Source organism: Sapajus apella, unplaced genomic scaffold, assembly GCF_009761245.1.
Source record: "Sapajus apella isolate SASKATOON/1434 unplaced genomic scaffold, GSC_monkey_1.0 scaffold4, whole genome shotgun sequence".
NCBI classification, from domain to species: domain Eukaryota; kingdom Metazoa; phylum Chordata; class Mammalia; order Primates; family Cebidae; genus Sapajus; species Sapajus apella.
Genome location: NW_022436944.1, coordinates 35,344,810 through 35,361,252, shown reverse-complemented (window position 1 = coordinate 35,361,252; position 16,443 = coordinate 35,344,810). Strand labels below are relative to the sequence as shown.

At 38.9% G+C, this 16,443-nt stretch overlaps 1 protein-coding gene across 4 annotated transcripts in view; it reads left to right on the top strand.

Annotated features, from left to right (window-relative positions):
• Window positions 1–574: 574 nt before the first annotated feature.
• Window positions 575–16,443, top strand: part of ATP2C1 (ATPase secretory pathway Ca2+ transporting 1) — a 165,313-nt gene continuing 149,444 nt past the window's right edge. For 3 of the 4 annotated variants that reach the window (XM_032266721.1, XM_032266733.1, XM_032266807.1), the window contains exon 1: window positions 575–1,033. In XM_032266721.1, coding sequence (XP_032122612.1) covers window positions 926–1,033 — 108 coding nt within the window. In that variant the 5' untranslated portion in view covers window positions 575–925. The remainder of the gene's footprint in view (window positions 1,034–16,443) is intronic. The other variant, XM_032266728.1, reaches the window with a different exon arrangement.

Sequence of the window (16,443 nt, the reverse complement as noted above, 5' to 3'; positions counted from 1 at the left end):
CTAAGACCACAGACCTCTTGGCATTATTTTGCTTTCTTTGTTTTTTTTAAAGCACGAATATTTTTTTATGAGTTAGAAAGTAAACATATAACATTTTCTCTCGCTTACACTCATAATTTTTAAAAGCCTAGGGAAAGTTAATGTTTCTGAATTCAGCCTGTGGATTTGAGATAAGGATTCTAGGAGAGAAGGCTTTTAACTCAGAATCTGTGGCTATCGTTCAATTAATGTAAAGTATCTGGTTACTGGGCATGTTGCATAATGCATCGCAGTGCAAGCCAAACGTTTTCAGTGCTGACAGTGAGCTCCTTGATAACAATGAAGAGTGAGGTAATTTGTTAAATTTTTTTAGAAGTCCCCTAAAACAGTCTTCTCAAGACTGAATGAATCAACACTTTTGAGCTCAGACCGCGACTGAGGGTTGTCTGTGTGTGCTCATGATGATAAGAAATCTAGAAGGAAACTGAAAAAACCACATCTCATGCCCTGTTTAAGAACTAGAAAAAGTGTCAGAAGAATTAAAATTAAGCCTCACGAGAATCTGTGGGTATGGAAAGTCACCAGCTAGCTAATATTAACATAGCTTGCAACAGAATACTGTTGCTAGAAATAGGACAGTCGCATCACTACCACTAGGCAATTTGCATTCTGTGGACCAGCCCCTGAATTCCTCCTGGCTCCTATTGCCCTTTGGGCGTTGCATTTCTGGACGCTTCTAGACAGTGTTCATACTTGGCTGTCTGGTTTCACCAGGAACTCTACCCAAAAGAGGAAATAGCAAGGAGAAGAACATTTGCTTTGTTTGTAGGAGGGAAGTGGTCGAGCTACAAACAAATCTTTAGGCATCTGAGGAATTGCTAAGTTTCTAATTTCATATGGTTGCTGACAAGGAGGTGCAGACAAGGACCCTCTTGCTTTCCTCACTATGGATAGTCTGTTGCCTCCATCTAGATTCTCTTATTTCAAAAAATATCCTCTCCATGCAATTAGGAGGTATTTATCGACGCTCAGAAACCAAAGAGCCGAAGAACAGGTATCATTTTGTTTATATTATCTTTGAAATTAACAGATGCTTGTTCCTTGTTGCTTTTTACGTCGCTTAGTGATTTCATTTGTGCTGGTTTACATGTTTAAAGGCACAGGTCAGATCCTGCTTGTGGCTGTTCAGACTTGGCAATCAGAAAGCAAGCGGGCTTGTGAGAATTCATTTAAACTTGGAACATTTAGATCCTGAGATTAAGCAGAGTTCTGTAATGAAGCCACATGCTTTTCTTTCTTTTAAAGAGCTAAACTGCTCTATCAGAGTTAAATTTTGGATTCTTTGATCATTTTCGAATGCCTCAGACACAAAATTTGAATCTATTAATATGTCAACAAAGAAAGTATTAGGCCCTAGAAGTATACTTGTCTCTTGTATTTATGGTTATGTTTATATAGCCAGAATTTGCAAAACAAAAAACATTTTATAAACTATGATAACTTTAAATAGATCATCAACAAGCTGTAAAGATCATTCAGAAGCAATTGGTCATTTCTGTGTGTATAAAAGGTAGGAGGAAGAGCATTGCCATTTTCAATCTTTTTAGCCAATCAAAAGCTATGATTTCTAGGAGGAGACACTATCACTCAGGAATATAAGCATTTTAAAAACTTAAAATGTCTGATTTAAAATCTCGTTTAAAATCATCCATTCATTTTTACGGCATGAGGTTTATATCATTTTATTCCTTTGGTCTCTGAAAAAGATATTTCTAAAAATGATTTTTATGAATTTTACCAAATTGTGAGAAGAAATAACAATATCTGATCCATTTAAATCCAGTGGTTCATTTAGAAAGAAGTGTGGCGGTGTTATACAAATGTGAGGGACAAATGTATAGCCATACACCAAAGACCCAGCAGTCAGAAATTGCTCGTGCATTGTGGCTGTAGCTATAACTACAAAACTGTGCAGGGGATATCACCAGTGTCCTGTATTTTTTCATCCTAAGATGACCCACTTAATAAAACACTTCCAGGAAATGCAAGATAAGTTTAGCAGACAGAAAATCCTCTAATGACAGGTTTCCCAAAAAGGCAATGCATAATTTGGAAAATAAAAATTACTGCTACTGTTTGAGGGGAAATTGCTTGTATGCCCTGCTTTAATAGTTTCCCAAGGGCCAGGAATTCAAACAGACTCTGTTCCTTAAGGGAGGTGGGCAGGTGCAGTTTATCTCTTACTTAGGAAAGGTGTCACCATTAAAAGAAAAAGCTCTTGGTTTCCAAGTCTCAGCCTGTGCTTGCTTTTGAAGTAGAAAGCTAGAGAACCAAGCGGTAGGGCTCTGAGCTTTTGTTTACCAATTTTGCAATCTTCACAGGCTTCTTCAGGCCTCATTTATTATGGGAGGAAGAGAGGTGACACAAAGGATGGGACCAAAACTGTGCAATGTGAATCGAGTGATTTTTTTTTTCCTTTTCTCAGTATTGTAAGTTTTCAGAGATGTGGCTCTATTGCTTGTTTAGTTCTATGGTTTTTTGTTTTTAGTTTATTTAAGAAGTGTTGCAAAGTGCATTCAGAAGACCTTTATTATTTAACATAAAACCTCTAACTTGGACTGGGTGGGTAGTCCCCTCCCCACTTTGCAACCATTTGAGACAACTTAGGAACAGCTGGGAGTGAGCATTATGCTGAGTTCTTAACTTCTTATATAAGTGAATTGAAAAACTAAGAGAAATTATATGTTTGATTTTTTTTTTAAAAGCCAATTACAGCTCTGCAGACCTAATGTCTCACAGAATTAGAGAAATTAGGTCAGAGTCAATCATAACTAACCTTGAAAGCTTGTTGGGAAGTTATAAAGGAGGTTAATAATGTCTGCAATCTTATGACCTGCATATTTGTTGCCTCTAATCCTTTACATTCTTGTAAAACTAATCCATAATATAAAGGCGAAGGGATTGAGACTTACAGCCCTTAAGAGCCCTTGCCCATGCAGCTAGAAAGGACCAGAGGAAGATGTGAATTTCTATCACATGGCTTTCAATTTTATCCATTTTACCATGCTTCATCCCTGAACAATCTAGTAATAGCAAAATATCACCCTGCTAACTCTTCTCCTTGAGAGTATTTCCAAAATTTCTTACATTCACATACCACTGTCATAATTCTTACTGTATTTACCATGTCTGTATGATTAACTCCTCAATATTTTTCTATATTTATACTTAAATCATATTATTAGAGTTTATTTAGAAAAAATTTCCTATCGTGACTGTAAATGGAAAACCATTGTCATTACCCATAAGTAAAGCAAAATAATATTAAATTCTAGGTAGATACTATTGCCTGTAAAACCTCCAAGCCTGAAACCTGCTCATTTGTTTATAAGGAAAATTAGCTTTTGAGAGAGGTTAGAGCATCCTAGGAGCCAAATCAGAAAGTTTCCTGGGTGAGGATGGAAGGGAATTAAAATTAATAGATAATTTTCTCAATCCCAAGTGATTCAGTGTTATTGAACGTAGTGTCTGCAAGCCACTTAAACTCTTTCACCTAACACTGCTAGGTACCAACAGTGTTGAGTTCTACATACTTGGGGAATATTATCCCAGAATACCATCTGCTTTTTTACTTCTGCACATTCAAATGCACTCCTCCCTCTAACTTAGAATTCTCTCCCTTCCTTACCACTTGCCCACCTGGAGGTCTCCTGTATAATCTTCAAGACTCGGATTAAATAGTCTTTCTCCAGGGCTGCTGGGAAGAATGAAGTCTTCAGTTTCCAAGATATTTTGTTTGCTTCAGATAAGGCCCTTACTAATTCCATGTAGTAAATCATGTGATTTTCTGTCAATATATGTGTACCCGTGCATATGTGACACTGGATGTTATCTTGTTTTTTGGTTCCCCGAGGCTCACCTGGAGCCTGGCAAATACCGGTATAAAGGTGACCCATACAACAGGTAGAGGGTATACGCTGGATTGCCTGTTGACACACACCTTCTTTGTTGCCTTTACTCACCTCTTGCCCGGACCTAGAAAGTCCCCACACCCCTTTTCTGCCGTCCAAATTGTGATCATTGTTATACACACCTTGCTCATGTATGCTTTGTTGTTTAAAGCTGTTCCTAGTGCTCTTCTCCTCGCACTTGGTGTCATACGGACAAGAAGATTTGACTTGAGGGTGATTCATTTGGTAGTGGTGGTGGTAGTGTTATTCCTGTGATGCAGCAATCAATAGGTCGGTAGGTTATTTATCATATTGAGAACAAATATTTCATCCTTTCCTTCCCTAGGTTCTCTCGTAGCAAGTGTTTCACAAAGCCAAATCCCCACATAGGTAGAAGATTAAGACCATTAATTGAGGTCTTAATCTTAATTAAGGTTGGGAACATTTGTTAACATTTCTCTCAGAATTATTCAAATGGTGTAGCAGGAATGGTGGTGTTGAGGATGGTAGCGGGCAGCCAGAGCCTAAATGGAGTCTCAGGTGAGTTTGAGTAGGTTTGCTGAACGCACGCAGTTATTTTATTTTGATCGAGGGCAACATCCAGCATCTGGCACGGATGTTGGTGTCTAATTTATGAGGAATCAGCGAGACTTAACAGGCAGTGTTCTCCTGAGTACTAGAGACTTGGCAGCCTGAACTGTGGCTCAGGTGACCAAGCAGGACGCTAGTGTGGAAAGGAGAATTTGCTCCACTTCTGAGCTGACTGTAGTTTAGCTGTAGCCTAGGGCTGCCTGCCAAGAACCAAGTGCTCCATGAACCCCTGGGGAGTACTGCTTTTAGGGGCTAGCACCATCGGTCTACATATGGGTGCTGGCAACAAACTATGTGAGAAGACAGTTGTCTTTTTTTTGTTGTTAGAGACGGGGTTTCACATATTGGTCAGACTGGTCTCGAACTCCTGACCTCAGGTGATCCACCCGCCTCGGCCTCCTAAAATGCTGGGATTACAGGCGTGAGCCACCGCGCCTAGCCTGAGAAGACAGTTTGTGAGCTCATGTGGGACAGCCTGTCATCTCTCCCTAGGTGAGTTCCTCTATTCCCATGGTTTCAAACACCTATTCACTGACAACTCCCAAATGTTTATATCCAGAGCACTTCAGCCTTGCATCCAATTGTCTACTTTATATCTTCACCTGAATACATTGTGAATGTTGCAGACTGCTGTGTTCAACGAGAACTCCACAAGCTGGATCCCCAAACCTGCCCCTCCCTAGGTTTTTCCATCAATCAACACAAAAGCTCAAACCAGAAACCTGGGCGTCACCTTGGCATCTCTCTTTTGCCCTTTCTCCCCATACCTCCCCTTCCTATTCCTTTAGTGAGACTTCTAAAATAGTTATTGAATTCTCCATCTTCACCCTTCCGATCCTGCCAACCATCCTCTCTTACTTGAACTATTGCAGTAGTATTCCGAGTCATGTCTCCAGCTTCACGCTCATTACCCTACAATCTGTGTTGCCTGTAGCCTTCAGAATTTTCTGCTTTAAATGAAAATCTTATTTTAGCTCAATGCAGTGAATAGGATATTTTTTGTTTGCTAGTTTAGTCCCAGTGCTAAGCATAAATCTGGCCCATAGATGATAAATTAACATAATTGAATGGATGAAGGGGACTTTGTAAGTATTAGAGAAGCCATGGGGCTGGAGGGTTCAGAGGGATGGGACATTGCTGCGCACGTGAGGGTAAGAGATGGTGAACATAGGGTTATTATTCTTAGTAAGCAGAGGCTGTTGAGATTTACGGGAAATCATGTAGAAGAATTTATTTTACAGACGTGGAACTAGTGTCACAGGCTAAGAGATTTGCCCAAGCCCACGTGGCTCATTTGTGTCAGTGCTGGGATTAGAATTTGGTTCACTTAACTCTCATTTCGGTGTCCTTTCTGTTATGGTTAGTGAACCCCTAAGCAGAGATGTAGAAAAAAGCCATATGAGAAGAAAACTCCACAGGCTGGGTACAGAGAAAAGGTGATGCCTGAGGGTCAACTAGTCAATAACAAGACCTTTTGATGAGATACTGAGGCAGAGCAGAGCCTGCTCTTTCGTGCCTTGTCCCTCAACGCTGCCCTTCAGCAGCTTCACCAGTCTCAATCACCCTCTTCTATGTGTCCCCTGCAGGAGGAAAGCAAACAAGGGGTCAGAAAACACAGGCCAGCTAATTTAATATACAAGAATTTGGGATGACCTGTACCAATGCCTTGCTCTCTTGAACAGGGTTTTTGTTTTGTTTTGTTTTGTTTTCTGATTAAGAAATACCATTTAAGAGCTGACCTGACAAGTCTTGCTTGTTTAACAGTAAATCTACTTAAAATGGGGAGAGTGGTCTTTGGGCCCAGGGCACGTGTGCTATAGCTACATTTTAATTACAGAGTACGATGAAATTTTGTTTTGGGGGCTGTTCTAAAGTTTCCTTCCAATGGCTTAAGAAAGTGATTCTAGTTCGAACAGGATCACTGGATTTTTTTCTCGTTGCTACTTTGTTTCTTAATGAATGCTAACCTCAAAGTTGAATTGTTAAATAAATATTGGAATTTAATTTGAATTTTAGAAACATATTTCTGCATTTTGGCTATCATACTTGCTCTGAATCGTACTATAAAAATTAAGAACTCCCCACTCCAAAGAAAACTATATTGAGATTTCCTAGGCTATGTAAGGATTTAGGTTGCTGATGTAGGCTCTGATTCTCTAGGTAAAATGACATGTTTCACTATAGCTTGACTTAAGAAATATTTTTAGCTCCATACAGTCAGTAAATTGGTTATATGTAGAGCATATACCAATGCTATTCATTGTAAAAAGCCTTTCTAAAAAGTCATGAAATGCTATCCATTGTCAGTTCAAATGATGTCTGAGGGGAAACCAAAAGTGCTTCTCCCATTTCCTTGTTCCTGGGTAGAAAAAAGTTTCAGTCTTTCACTAGAAGGAAGAAAAGATATTCCTTGTAGAACTTAATAAACGTTTTCCCATTTATGCCTAGTGTTTCATTATTGGAACACTAAGCATGTGGGAGTTATTTACATCTTGCTGCTCAAGGTCATCACCAAGGTCTGATTGCAGAAATTCAAAAAATTGCGACCTCGGGCATAAATGGGTTAAGATAGAGGCCAGAGAGTCTATACCACTCCTGTGGAGGAATTTATATAATTACATAAAGGTAACATTGACAGTTAAATTGTGATAACATGAAGCTGAGATACTATGTCATGCCAGTTAGAATGATGATCATTAAAAAATCAGGAGACAACAGATGCTGGAGAGGTTGTGGAGAAATAAGAACACTTTTACACTGTTGGTGGGAGTGTAAATTAGTTCAACCATTGTGGAAGTCAGTGTGGCAATTCCTCAAGGATCTAGAAATAGAAATATCATTTGACCCAGCAATCCCGTTATTGGGTATATATCAAAGGATATAGAGCATTCTATTATAAAGACACATGCACACATATGTTTGTTGCAGTGCTGTTTACAACAGCAAAGACTTGGAACCAACCCAAACGCCCATCAATGATAGACTGGATAAAGAAAATGTGGCACATATACACATAGCATGGAATACTATGCAGCCATAAAAAATGATGAGTTCATGTCCTTTGCAAGGACATGGATAAAGCTAGAAACCATCATTCTCAGCAAACTGACACAAGAACAGGAAACCAAACACCACATGTTCTCACTCATAAGTGGGTGTTGAACAATGAGAACACATGGGCACAGGGAAGGGAACAACACACACTGGGGCCTGTCAGGGTGTGGGGACTAGGGGAAGGATATCAGGAGGTGGGGTGATTGGGGAGGAATAACCTTAGGAGAAATACCTAATGTAGATTACGGGGTGATGGATGCAGCAAACCACCAAGGCACATGTGCACCTATGTAACAAACCTGCATGTTCTGCACATGTACCCCAGAACTTAAAGTATAATTTAAAAAATCAATTAAAAAAAAAAGAAACATAGGACCAATTCATGAAGAAAGCTAGGTATGCATTTGGGAGGTTCCAGAGGAAATAACCATGACTAATAGGGAGAATTGCAGGGAGGGGTTATGATATGCTAATAAAGATGAACTTTCTAAAAATGAAAAGTAAAGGAATGAATTACCTTCTGCAGAGTGCAGGGGTATGTGACCCCTCCTTAGGGCATATTGTGGCAATGGTTTCTGCATCATAAAAGAGAAGATTAAATGACTTAATTAGGTTCCAGCTCTGATATTCTAGTATAATAGGCAATAGAGAGATGAACAATTCAGATATTTCAGAAATAGGGAGAGGGCATAGATGTATCAGTTATAATTCACCTGTTTTATTTGGTTAGTGGTAAATATTCCACAGTGTTAGCTGTTGCTCTAGAGTCTAAGACCAAAGAAGACAGAATTAAATTTCTTTGGAGATTACAGTAGCATGTAATTCTCCATCAAGGGAAAGAATATAGTTATATCTAGCAAATACCTCAAGAGCTATGTACCTGTGACTATGTACCTGTGACTAGGCTTTTCTAAGCCTAGTCAACCACTTAACTACTTCTAATCCATAGTTTATAGGTTATATAACCCCCTCCAGTATAAGGATAAATAGCTAAGTATATATAGCAGTCATTGATGAATGGTGGTGCCAGGAAATTTCAGGTTACTTTGTGGCATTTTAAACACTGTTATTTGTTCTTCTTCAATCAAGCCTCTTGTACCTTCTTCAGATTTTCTTTAATACAGTCAGTGCTGACAACTTGCTGTTTGTCATGGTCTCTTCTGAAGGTGTTCTATCCTTTTTGTCCACAGCATCACAGCTGTGAAGTGTGAGGCATGCCTAAGAGACATCTGGCCCCTGGGTTGACTTCGAAGCTATTTCTAATCCTTTCATCTACTTTAAAATTTTTCTAACCTACTGTGCTCAGGCATCTTTGAAACATGGGAGTCAGTAAGTGGATGAATATCGAAACTGTTGCTTTGTCTTTGAAATAAGCACATTATTAGAATAAGAAATTGATTAGAAATCACAACAAATTACAGATTTGAATGACAAATACCACAAGCATCACAAAATCTAGGAAATAAGTATTTTTACCAATTAAAAGTTAACAGATGCATCCTAAAATGTTTTGTTCCTACATTGTGGGGGCCACAAAGTCTTTAATCACCTCCTCATAGAGTGATGATTTTTAAATATTCTTCAAGAGGTAATAGAAAGATAATTTGTATACTGCCATAACACAGTTAATTTATGATTATTTTTCATTGAACCTAACATAAGGTGCAAAACCCTTTTCTGTGAGTGGCAGCTTAGCTTTTTACAAAAATTCCTAAATTTGTAAATTTATCTCATTCTGCATTTTAGACAGTTCATCTACAACATTTTATTTGTTAACTTTTGTTCAGAATGAAAGATGACATATTTTTGTACCTTGTACAAGCAATCCCATGTCTTGACAGAAAATAATGAACTCCCCACATATGTTGTACTGTTCATGATTTGCTGTGAAGAGAGCAGGAAAAATGTTGGAATTACTTCTTCCCTGCTCACCCTGAAGGTAGCATATTAGTAAGGCTATTTCAGGAGATACAACTTGGGTTATGCATTAAAAAATAAAGCATTTTAAATTTGTATTAAATGCCTTATATGTGCCAGACATTTGACGAGGTGCTTTATGTATGTTGTAATTTATTTCTCTTAATAACCTTGTAAAGTCCGTGGTATTATCCCCATTTTATGGCTGAGAGAACTGAGGCTTCAAGAGGTAAAATAGCTTGCTACCTAGCTCATAAATAATGATTCTGGGATTTTAGCTCCACGTTTGTCTGTCTGACTCCAAAGCCCAATTTATTCCCTCATACAGAGATACCTCCCATAGATAGGATTCCTTTTTCTCTTTCTTCCCTTCACTCCTTCCTTTCTTGTTTTTTCCTTTCTTTTTACCTTGACCTCAGATTTTCTCTCATTAATGAGGATAAAAAAGTTGAAAATAAAACCATCATAACTATTGTGTTGGGAAAATACCTTAAATCTTTTTTAGAATGAGAAATATAGGTAGAAATCCAGGTTTTTGCTAAGTTTAAAGTTTATTCAATTTTGGAGACTTTGTTTAAGAAAAAGAATATAAAATCTGTATCAGGGTTCTTGGCATGGTGTGGTGGCTCATGCCTGTATTCCCAACACTTTAGGAGGCCGAGGCGGGTAGATCACCTGAGGTCAGGAGTTCAAGAAAGACTTATAACGTGGTGAAACCCTGTCTCTACTAAAAATACAAAAATTAGCCAGGCATAGTGGTGCGCATCTGTAGTCTCAGCTACTCAAGAGGCTGAGGCAGGAGAATCACTTGAACCTCGGAGGCAGAGGTTGCAGTGAACTGAGATTGTACCACTGCACTCCAGCCTGGGTGACAGAGTGAGACCTTGTCTCAAAAGTCTGTATCAGGGTTCTCTAGGTGGTGAGGTATTTATTATGGGAATCAGCTCATGCAGTTATGGAGGCAGAGAAATCCCATAATCTGTAAGCTTGAAAACCAGGAAAGCCAGCAATGTAATTTATTAAGAATCAGAAGGCGTAAGAACTGGGAACACTAATATCTGAAAGCAGCAGCAGATCAATGTTCCAGTTCAGAGAAAGCAAATCCAGCCTTCCTCTGCCTTTTTGTCCTATTTGAGTCCTCAATGGATTGGATGAGGAACATTGATACTGATGAGAGCAAGTCTTCTTTACTCAGTCCACTGATGCAAATGCTAATCTCTCCCATAAACACCTCACAGACACACCCAGAAATGATGTTTTTTAACAGCTCTCTAACCATTCCTTAATCCAGTAAAATTGACACATAAAATTAACATCACAAAATTGTCAATATTAAGTTAGATAAGAAGTGAATATTTATTTAGAATGGAACAAAAAATCAACAAATTACAAATCTGAGTGACAAATATCACAAGGATCATAAAATCTAGGAAATAAGTGCTTTTACCAATGAAAAATTAGTGGATGCACCCTAAAATGTTTGTTCCTACATTGTGGGGGCCACAGGGTCTTTACTGACCTCCTTACACAATGATAATTATTTTTAATTTTTTTTTTTTTTTTTTTTTTTTTAATAAGAGACAGGGTTTCACCATGTTGACCAGGCTGGTCCCGAACTCCTGGCTTCAAGTGATCTGCCTACCTTGGCCTCCCAAAGTGCTGAAATTACAGGTTTAAGTCACCACGCCTGGCTGATTTTTTAAATATTCTATAAAGAGATATAATACAAAGAAAATTCAGATACTCCCCTAACATAGTTAATGTATATTTGTTTTTCATTCGAGTCTAGAAAAGTTCCATCCCTAGCTTTTGGCTTTGTTTCTCCTTTACTTCCCACAAACTTCGGGTGTTGAGCACCAAGCAACATATTTATATCAAGATTTTAGCCCAGTGATTTAGTACAGGTAGTAGGGATATTCCTATATGTCATTTCTCCACCAAAACAGCAATAACTTAACCATGCACAGACATGACTACAAACCACAATTATATAATCCACTAAATCCAAGTGAAAAATCTAAGTGTATCCCCATCTCAACTTTCTCTGAGCCAGATCCAAAATATACCTATGGCCACTTCAGTGCTACCTGATAGGAGCAGAATTGTGAAGGAGGGAAAGTCAGTAAAAAGAGTGCTCTCAAGTCAATTGCAGTTAAAATATATTTTGCAATTTTTTTTCAAAACATAACATTATGAGAACATTGCTAGTTCTCTCTTGGGGCCTTGAAAGGGGATTCTGCAACTGAAGGACCTTGGAACTTAAGCTTTGTTGACTTTCAAGAAAAGCCAGCTCTGGAGAAAACGTATAACAACAACAACAACAAAAATGGCATTACACTATAATACACAAAAGTGCATGCCATACCGTGCTTCAAAAAGATGGTGTATGAGATCCTATTCTGAGCAGCTTCAGCTCTCAACCTCATTGAATGAAGTAGAGGGTATTCTTTCAATATATTTTATAAATAATACGATGAAGATATAGATGTTCTGGTACTGCTAAAACTCAAAGGTCTCAGGCTCCTCTACTGCCATTTATATTCAAAAAAGAATTATTTGTAAATACAAATAGATCTCTATACTCTTATATTAGTCTAATTAATATTAAACACATGATTTACTATTCTTCCAAGCAGACCAGTTAACACATATATAAAGACCGTGTTATTGCTATTAAAGATGACATAGTAGAAAAATTATAACAGCAATAAAGAAAGATAAAACCTTTGAGAATTCATTAAGATGTAATCAAGCTTTTGCAAACTCATGTGTTATTTGCAATTATAGCATAATGATATGGTTTAGCTGTTTTCCCACCCAAATTTCTTACTTGAATTGTATCACCCAGAATTCCTAGGTGTTGTGGGAAGGACCCAGGGGGAGGTAATTGAATCATGGGGGCTGGTCTTTCCCGTGCTATTCTCATGGCAGTGAGTAAGTCTCACAAGATCTGATGGGTTTATCAAGGGTTTCTGCTTTTGCTTCTTCCTCATTTTCTCTTGCTGCCACCATGTAAGAAGTACCTTTCACCTTCCGCCATGATTCTGAGGCCTCCCCAGCCATGTGAAACTGTAAGTCCAATTAAACCTCTTTCATCCCAGTCTTGCATATATCTTTATCAGTAGAATGAAAACAGACTAATACAGTAAATTGGTACCAGTAGAGTTGGGTGTTGCTGAAAAGATACCCAAAAATGTGGAAGCGACTTTGGAACTGGGTAACAGCCAGAGGTTGGAACAGTTTGGAGGGCTCAGAAGAAGACGGGAAAATGTGGGAAAGTTTGGAACTTCCTAGAGACTTGTTGAATGGCTTTGTCCAAAATGCTGATAGTTATATGGACAATAAGGCCCCGGCTGAGGTGGTCTCAGATGGAGATAAGGAACTTGTTGGTAACTGGAGCAAAGGTGACTCTTGTTATGTTTTAGCAAAGAGACTGGTGGCACATTGCCCCTGCCCTAGAGATTTGTGGAACTTTGAACTTAAGAAAGATGAGCCAGGGTATCTGACAGAAGAAATTTCTAAGCAGCAAAGCATTCAAGAGGTGACTTGGGCACTGCTAAAGACATTCAGTTTTATAAGTAGCAGAGGATACAAGTTTAGAAAACTTGCAGCCTGCGTATGCAATAGAAAAGAAAAACTGTTTTCTGGGGAGAGAGTCAAGTTGGCTGCAGAAATTTGCCTAAGTAGCAAGGAGCCTAATGTTAATTCCCAAGACCATGGGAAAAATGTCTCCAGGCTGTCACAGACCTTCACAGCACCCCATCCCATGACAGGCCTAAAGATCCAGGAGGAAAAAGTGGTTTCATGGGCCTGGCCCAAGGTCCCCGTGATGTGTGCAGCCTAGGGACTTGGTGCCCTGTGTCCCAGCTGCTCCAGTCATGGTTGAAAGGGGCCAATGTACAGCTCGGACTGTGGCTTCAGAAGGTGGAAGCCCCAAGCCTTGGCAGCTTCCACATGCTGTTGAGCCTGCCCGTGCACTGAAGTCAAGAATTGAGATTTGGGAACCTCCACCCAGATTTCAGAAGGTGTATGGAAACACCTGGTTGTCCTTGCAGAAGTTTGCTGCAGGGGTGGGGACTTCATGGAGAACCTCTGCTAGGGCAGTGTGGAAAGGAAATGTGGAGTCAGAGCCCCCATACAGAGTCCCTACTGGGGCACTGCCTAGTGAGGCTGTGAGAAGAGGGCCACCATCCTCCAGACCCCAGAATGATAAATCCACCAACAGCTTGCACTGTGTGCCTGGAAAAGCTTCAGACTCTCAACGTCAGCCCATGAAAGCAGCCAGGAGGGAGACTGTACCCTGCAAAGCCATAGGGGTGGAACTGCCTAAGACCATGGGCACCCAACTCTTGTATCAGTGTGACCTGGATGTGAGACCTGGAGTCAAAGGAGATCATTTTGGAGCTTTAAGATTTGACTGTTCCATTGGATTTCAGACTTGCATGGGTCCTGTAACCCCTTTGTTTTGGCCAATTTCTCCCATTTGGAATGGCTGTATTTACCCAATACCTGTATCCCCATTGTATCCAGGAAGTAACTAGCTTGCTTTTGATTTTATAGGCTCATAGGCGGAAGGGACTTGCTTTCTCTCAGGTGACACTTTGGACTGTGGACTTTTGGGTTAATGCTGAAATGAGTTAAGACTTTGTGGGACTGTTGGGAAGGCATGACTGGCTTTGAAATGTGAGGAGATGATATTTGGAGAGGCCAGGGCAGAATAATATGGTTTGGCTGTGTATGGGGGCCAGTCTTCTCCATGCTATTTTCATAATAGAGAATAAGTCTCACAAGATCTGATGGGTTTATTAGGAGTTTCTACTTTTGCTTCTTCCTCATTTCCACCATCTTAAGAAATGCCTTTTACCTCCTGCCATGATTCTGAGGCCTCCCCAGCCATGTGAAACTGTAAGTCCAATTAAACCTCTTTTTCTTCCCAGCCTCAGATGTGTCTTTAGCAGCAGCATGAAAACAGACTAATACACATACTTTCTGTAACTTGCCTGATACTCTAAACATCATCTTTATATTGATTAAAATAAATTTTAACTTTGTGTAATCCCCATAAACAAGCATATGTTGACTTTTTTGCTGAATTTTACTCATTGATAATGTATTGAAATGTCTACTTTATATCTATCTATCTATCTATCTATCTATCTATCTATCTATATCTCCTCTTCTTAGCAGAAACTCTAGAATCCTCCTTTTTTGTTATATCTATGGATAACTATCCTTAAATGGAAGCAGTGCTCACAATTCTGTTCTGTACTATTACTATATTACCCCTGCTTACAACTTAACTAGGGAGACGTAGGTTGTAGCCATGGGTAATATGGTAATAGTACAGAACAGAATTGTGAGCACTGCTTGCATTTAAGGATAGTTATGCATAGATATAACATGGCTTATGAGTACATCTCAAAATAAATAAAGCAAAGTATAGAAGTATTTTAGCCTTCGATAATGAAGACATAAGTTTGTGTCAAGTGATTAAATAGTAAGAATAGTGTAAAGCCCTTTCACTAGTGTCAAAAAACTATTCTTTTACTCTGTTACCAACATAAAATTTGTGTGTAATATACTTAAAATTTTTAGAGCCTCTGAAATATTATGCAACTTATTTTCTTTAAGGATAAAATTGTTTGAGAAATCCAGTTTCAAGAAAATGGCATTTTATCCTTACTTTGTGAAGCTTCCTCACCCCTCTTCTTTCATCCAACTGGTGCTGCTAAAAGGTGATACACCTAGTCAAAGAAGCATTGTTCCAAAGGTCCTGACCTAGAATAAGAAAACAAAAACTGACTTCATAGCTAGGATGACAACTGTAGCTCCATTACCCCTGAATTGCTTACTTTTGTTCTTATTCTTTCAAACCCTGATTTTGCCAATGTGATATTCAGTGATCCAAGAGGGGAGAAGTCTGATTTCTTTATGATGTTAATACCCTTTCCCCTCATATTTTAAAATAACTGGTTTTAGGCCAATAAGTATCTACTCAAAGAAGCTCAAAGTCTTATATAATTTAAGAACACTGGAGGAGGTTTAAATACTTATATACAGTTACACTTCATTTTATTCCACTTCACTTGTATATACACAGCACTTTGCAGATAATTGTGTTTTTCATAAATTGAAGGTTTGTGGCAACCTTGTATTGAGGAAGTTCACTGACACTATTTTTCCAAAACCATGTGTTCACTTCATGTCTCTGTGTCACATTTTAGTAATTCTTGCAATATTTCAAACTTTTCCTTTATTATTATACCTGTATGGTGACCCACGGTCAGTCATTTTTGATGTTGCTATTGCAATTGTTGTGGGGTGAACTGAACTGTGCCCCTATAAGACAGAAAACCTAATGGATAAATGCAAGTGTTCTGACTGCTCCACTGACCTGTAATTTTTCCAGCTCTCTTCTCCTTGGACCTTTTTATTTCCTGGGGCAAAGTCCAATAATAACCCTACAATGGCCTCTAAATGTTCCAGTGAAAGAAACAATCATATGTCCCTCTCTTTAAATCAGAAGCTGGAAATGATTAAGCTTAGTGAGGAAAGCATATTAGAAGCTGAGGTGGCCTGAAAGCTAGGCCTCATTTATCAGTTAGCCAAGTTGTGAATGCAAAGGAAAAGCTATTGAAAGAAATTAAAAGTGCTACTCCAGTGAACACACGAATGATAAGAAAGCTAAACAGTAATTTTGCTGATGTGCAGAAAGTTTGAGTGATCTGGATACAAGATCAAACCAGGCATAACATTGCCTTAGGCCAAAGCCTAATTCAGAATAAGTCCCTAACTCTCTTGAATTCTATGAAGGGTGAGAGAGGTGGGTTAGCTGCAGAAGAAAAGTTTGAAGATAGCAGAGGTTGGTTCATGAAGTTTAAGGAAAGAAGCCATCTCCATAACATAAAAGTACAAGGTGAAGCAGCAGGCAGTGATGGAGTAGTGGCGGCAA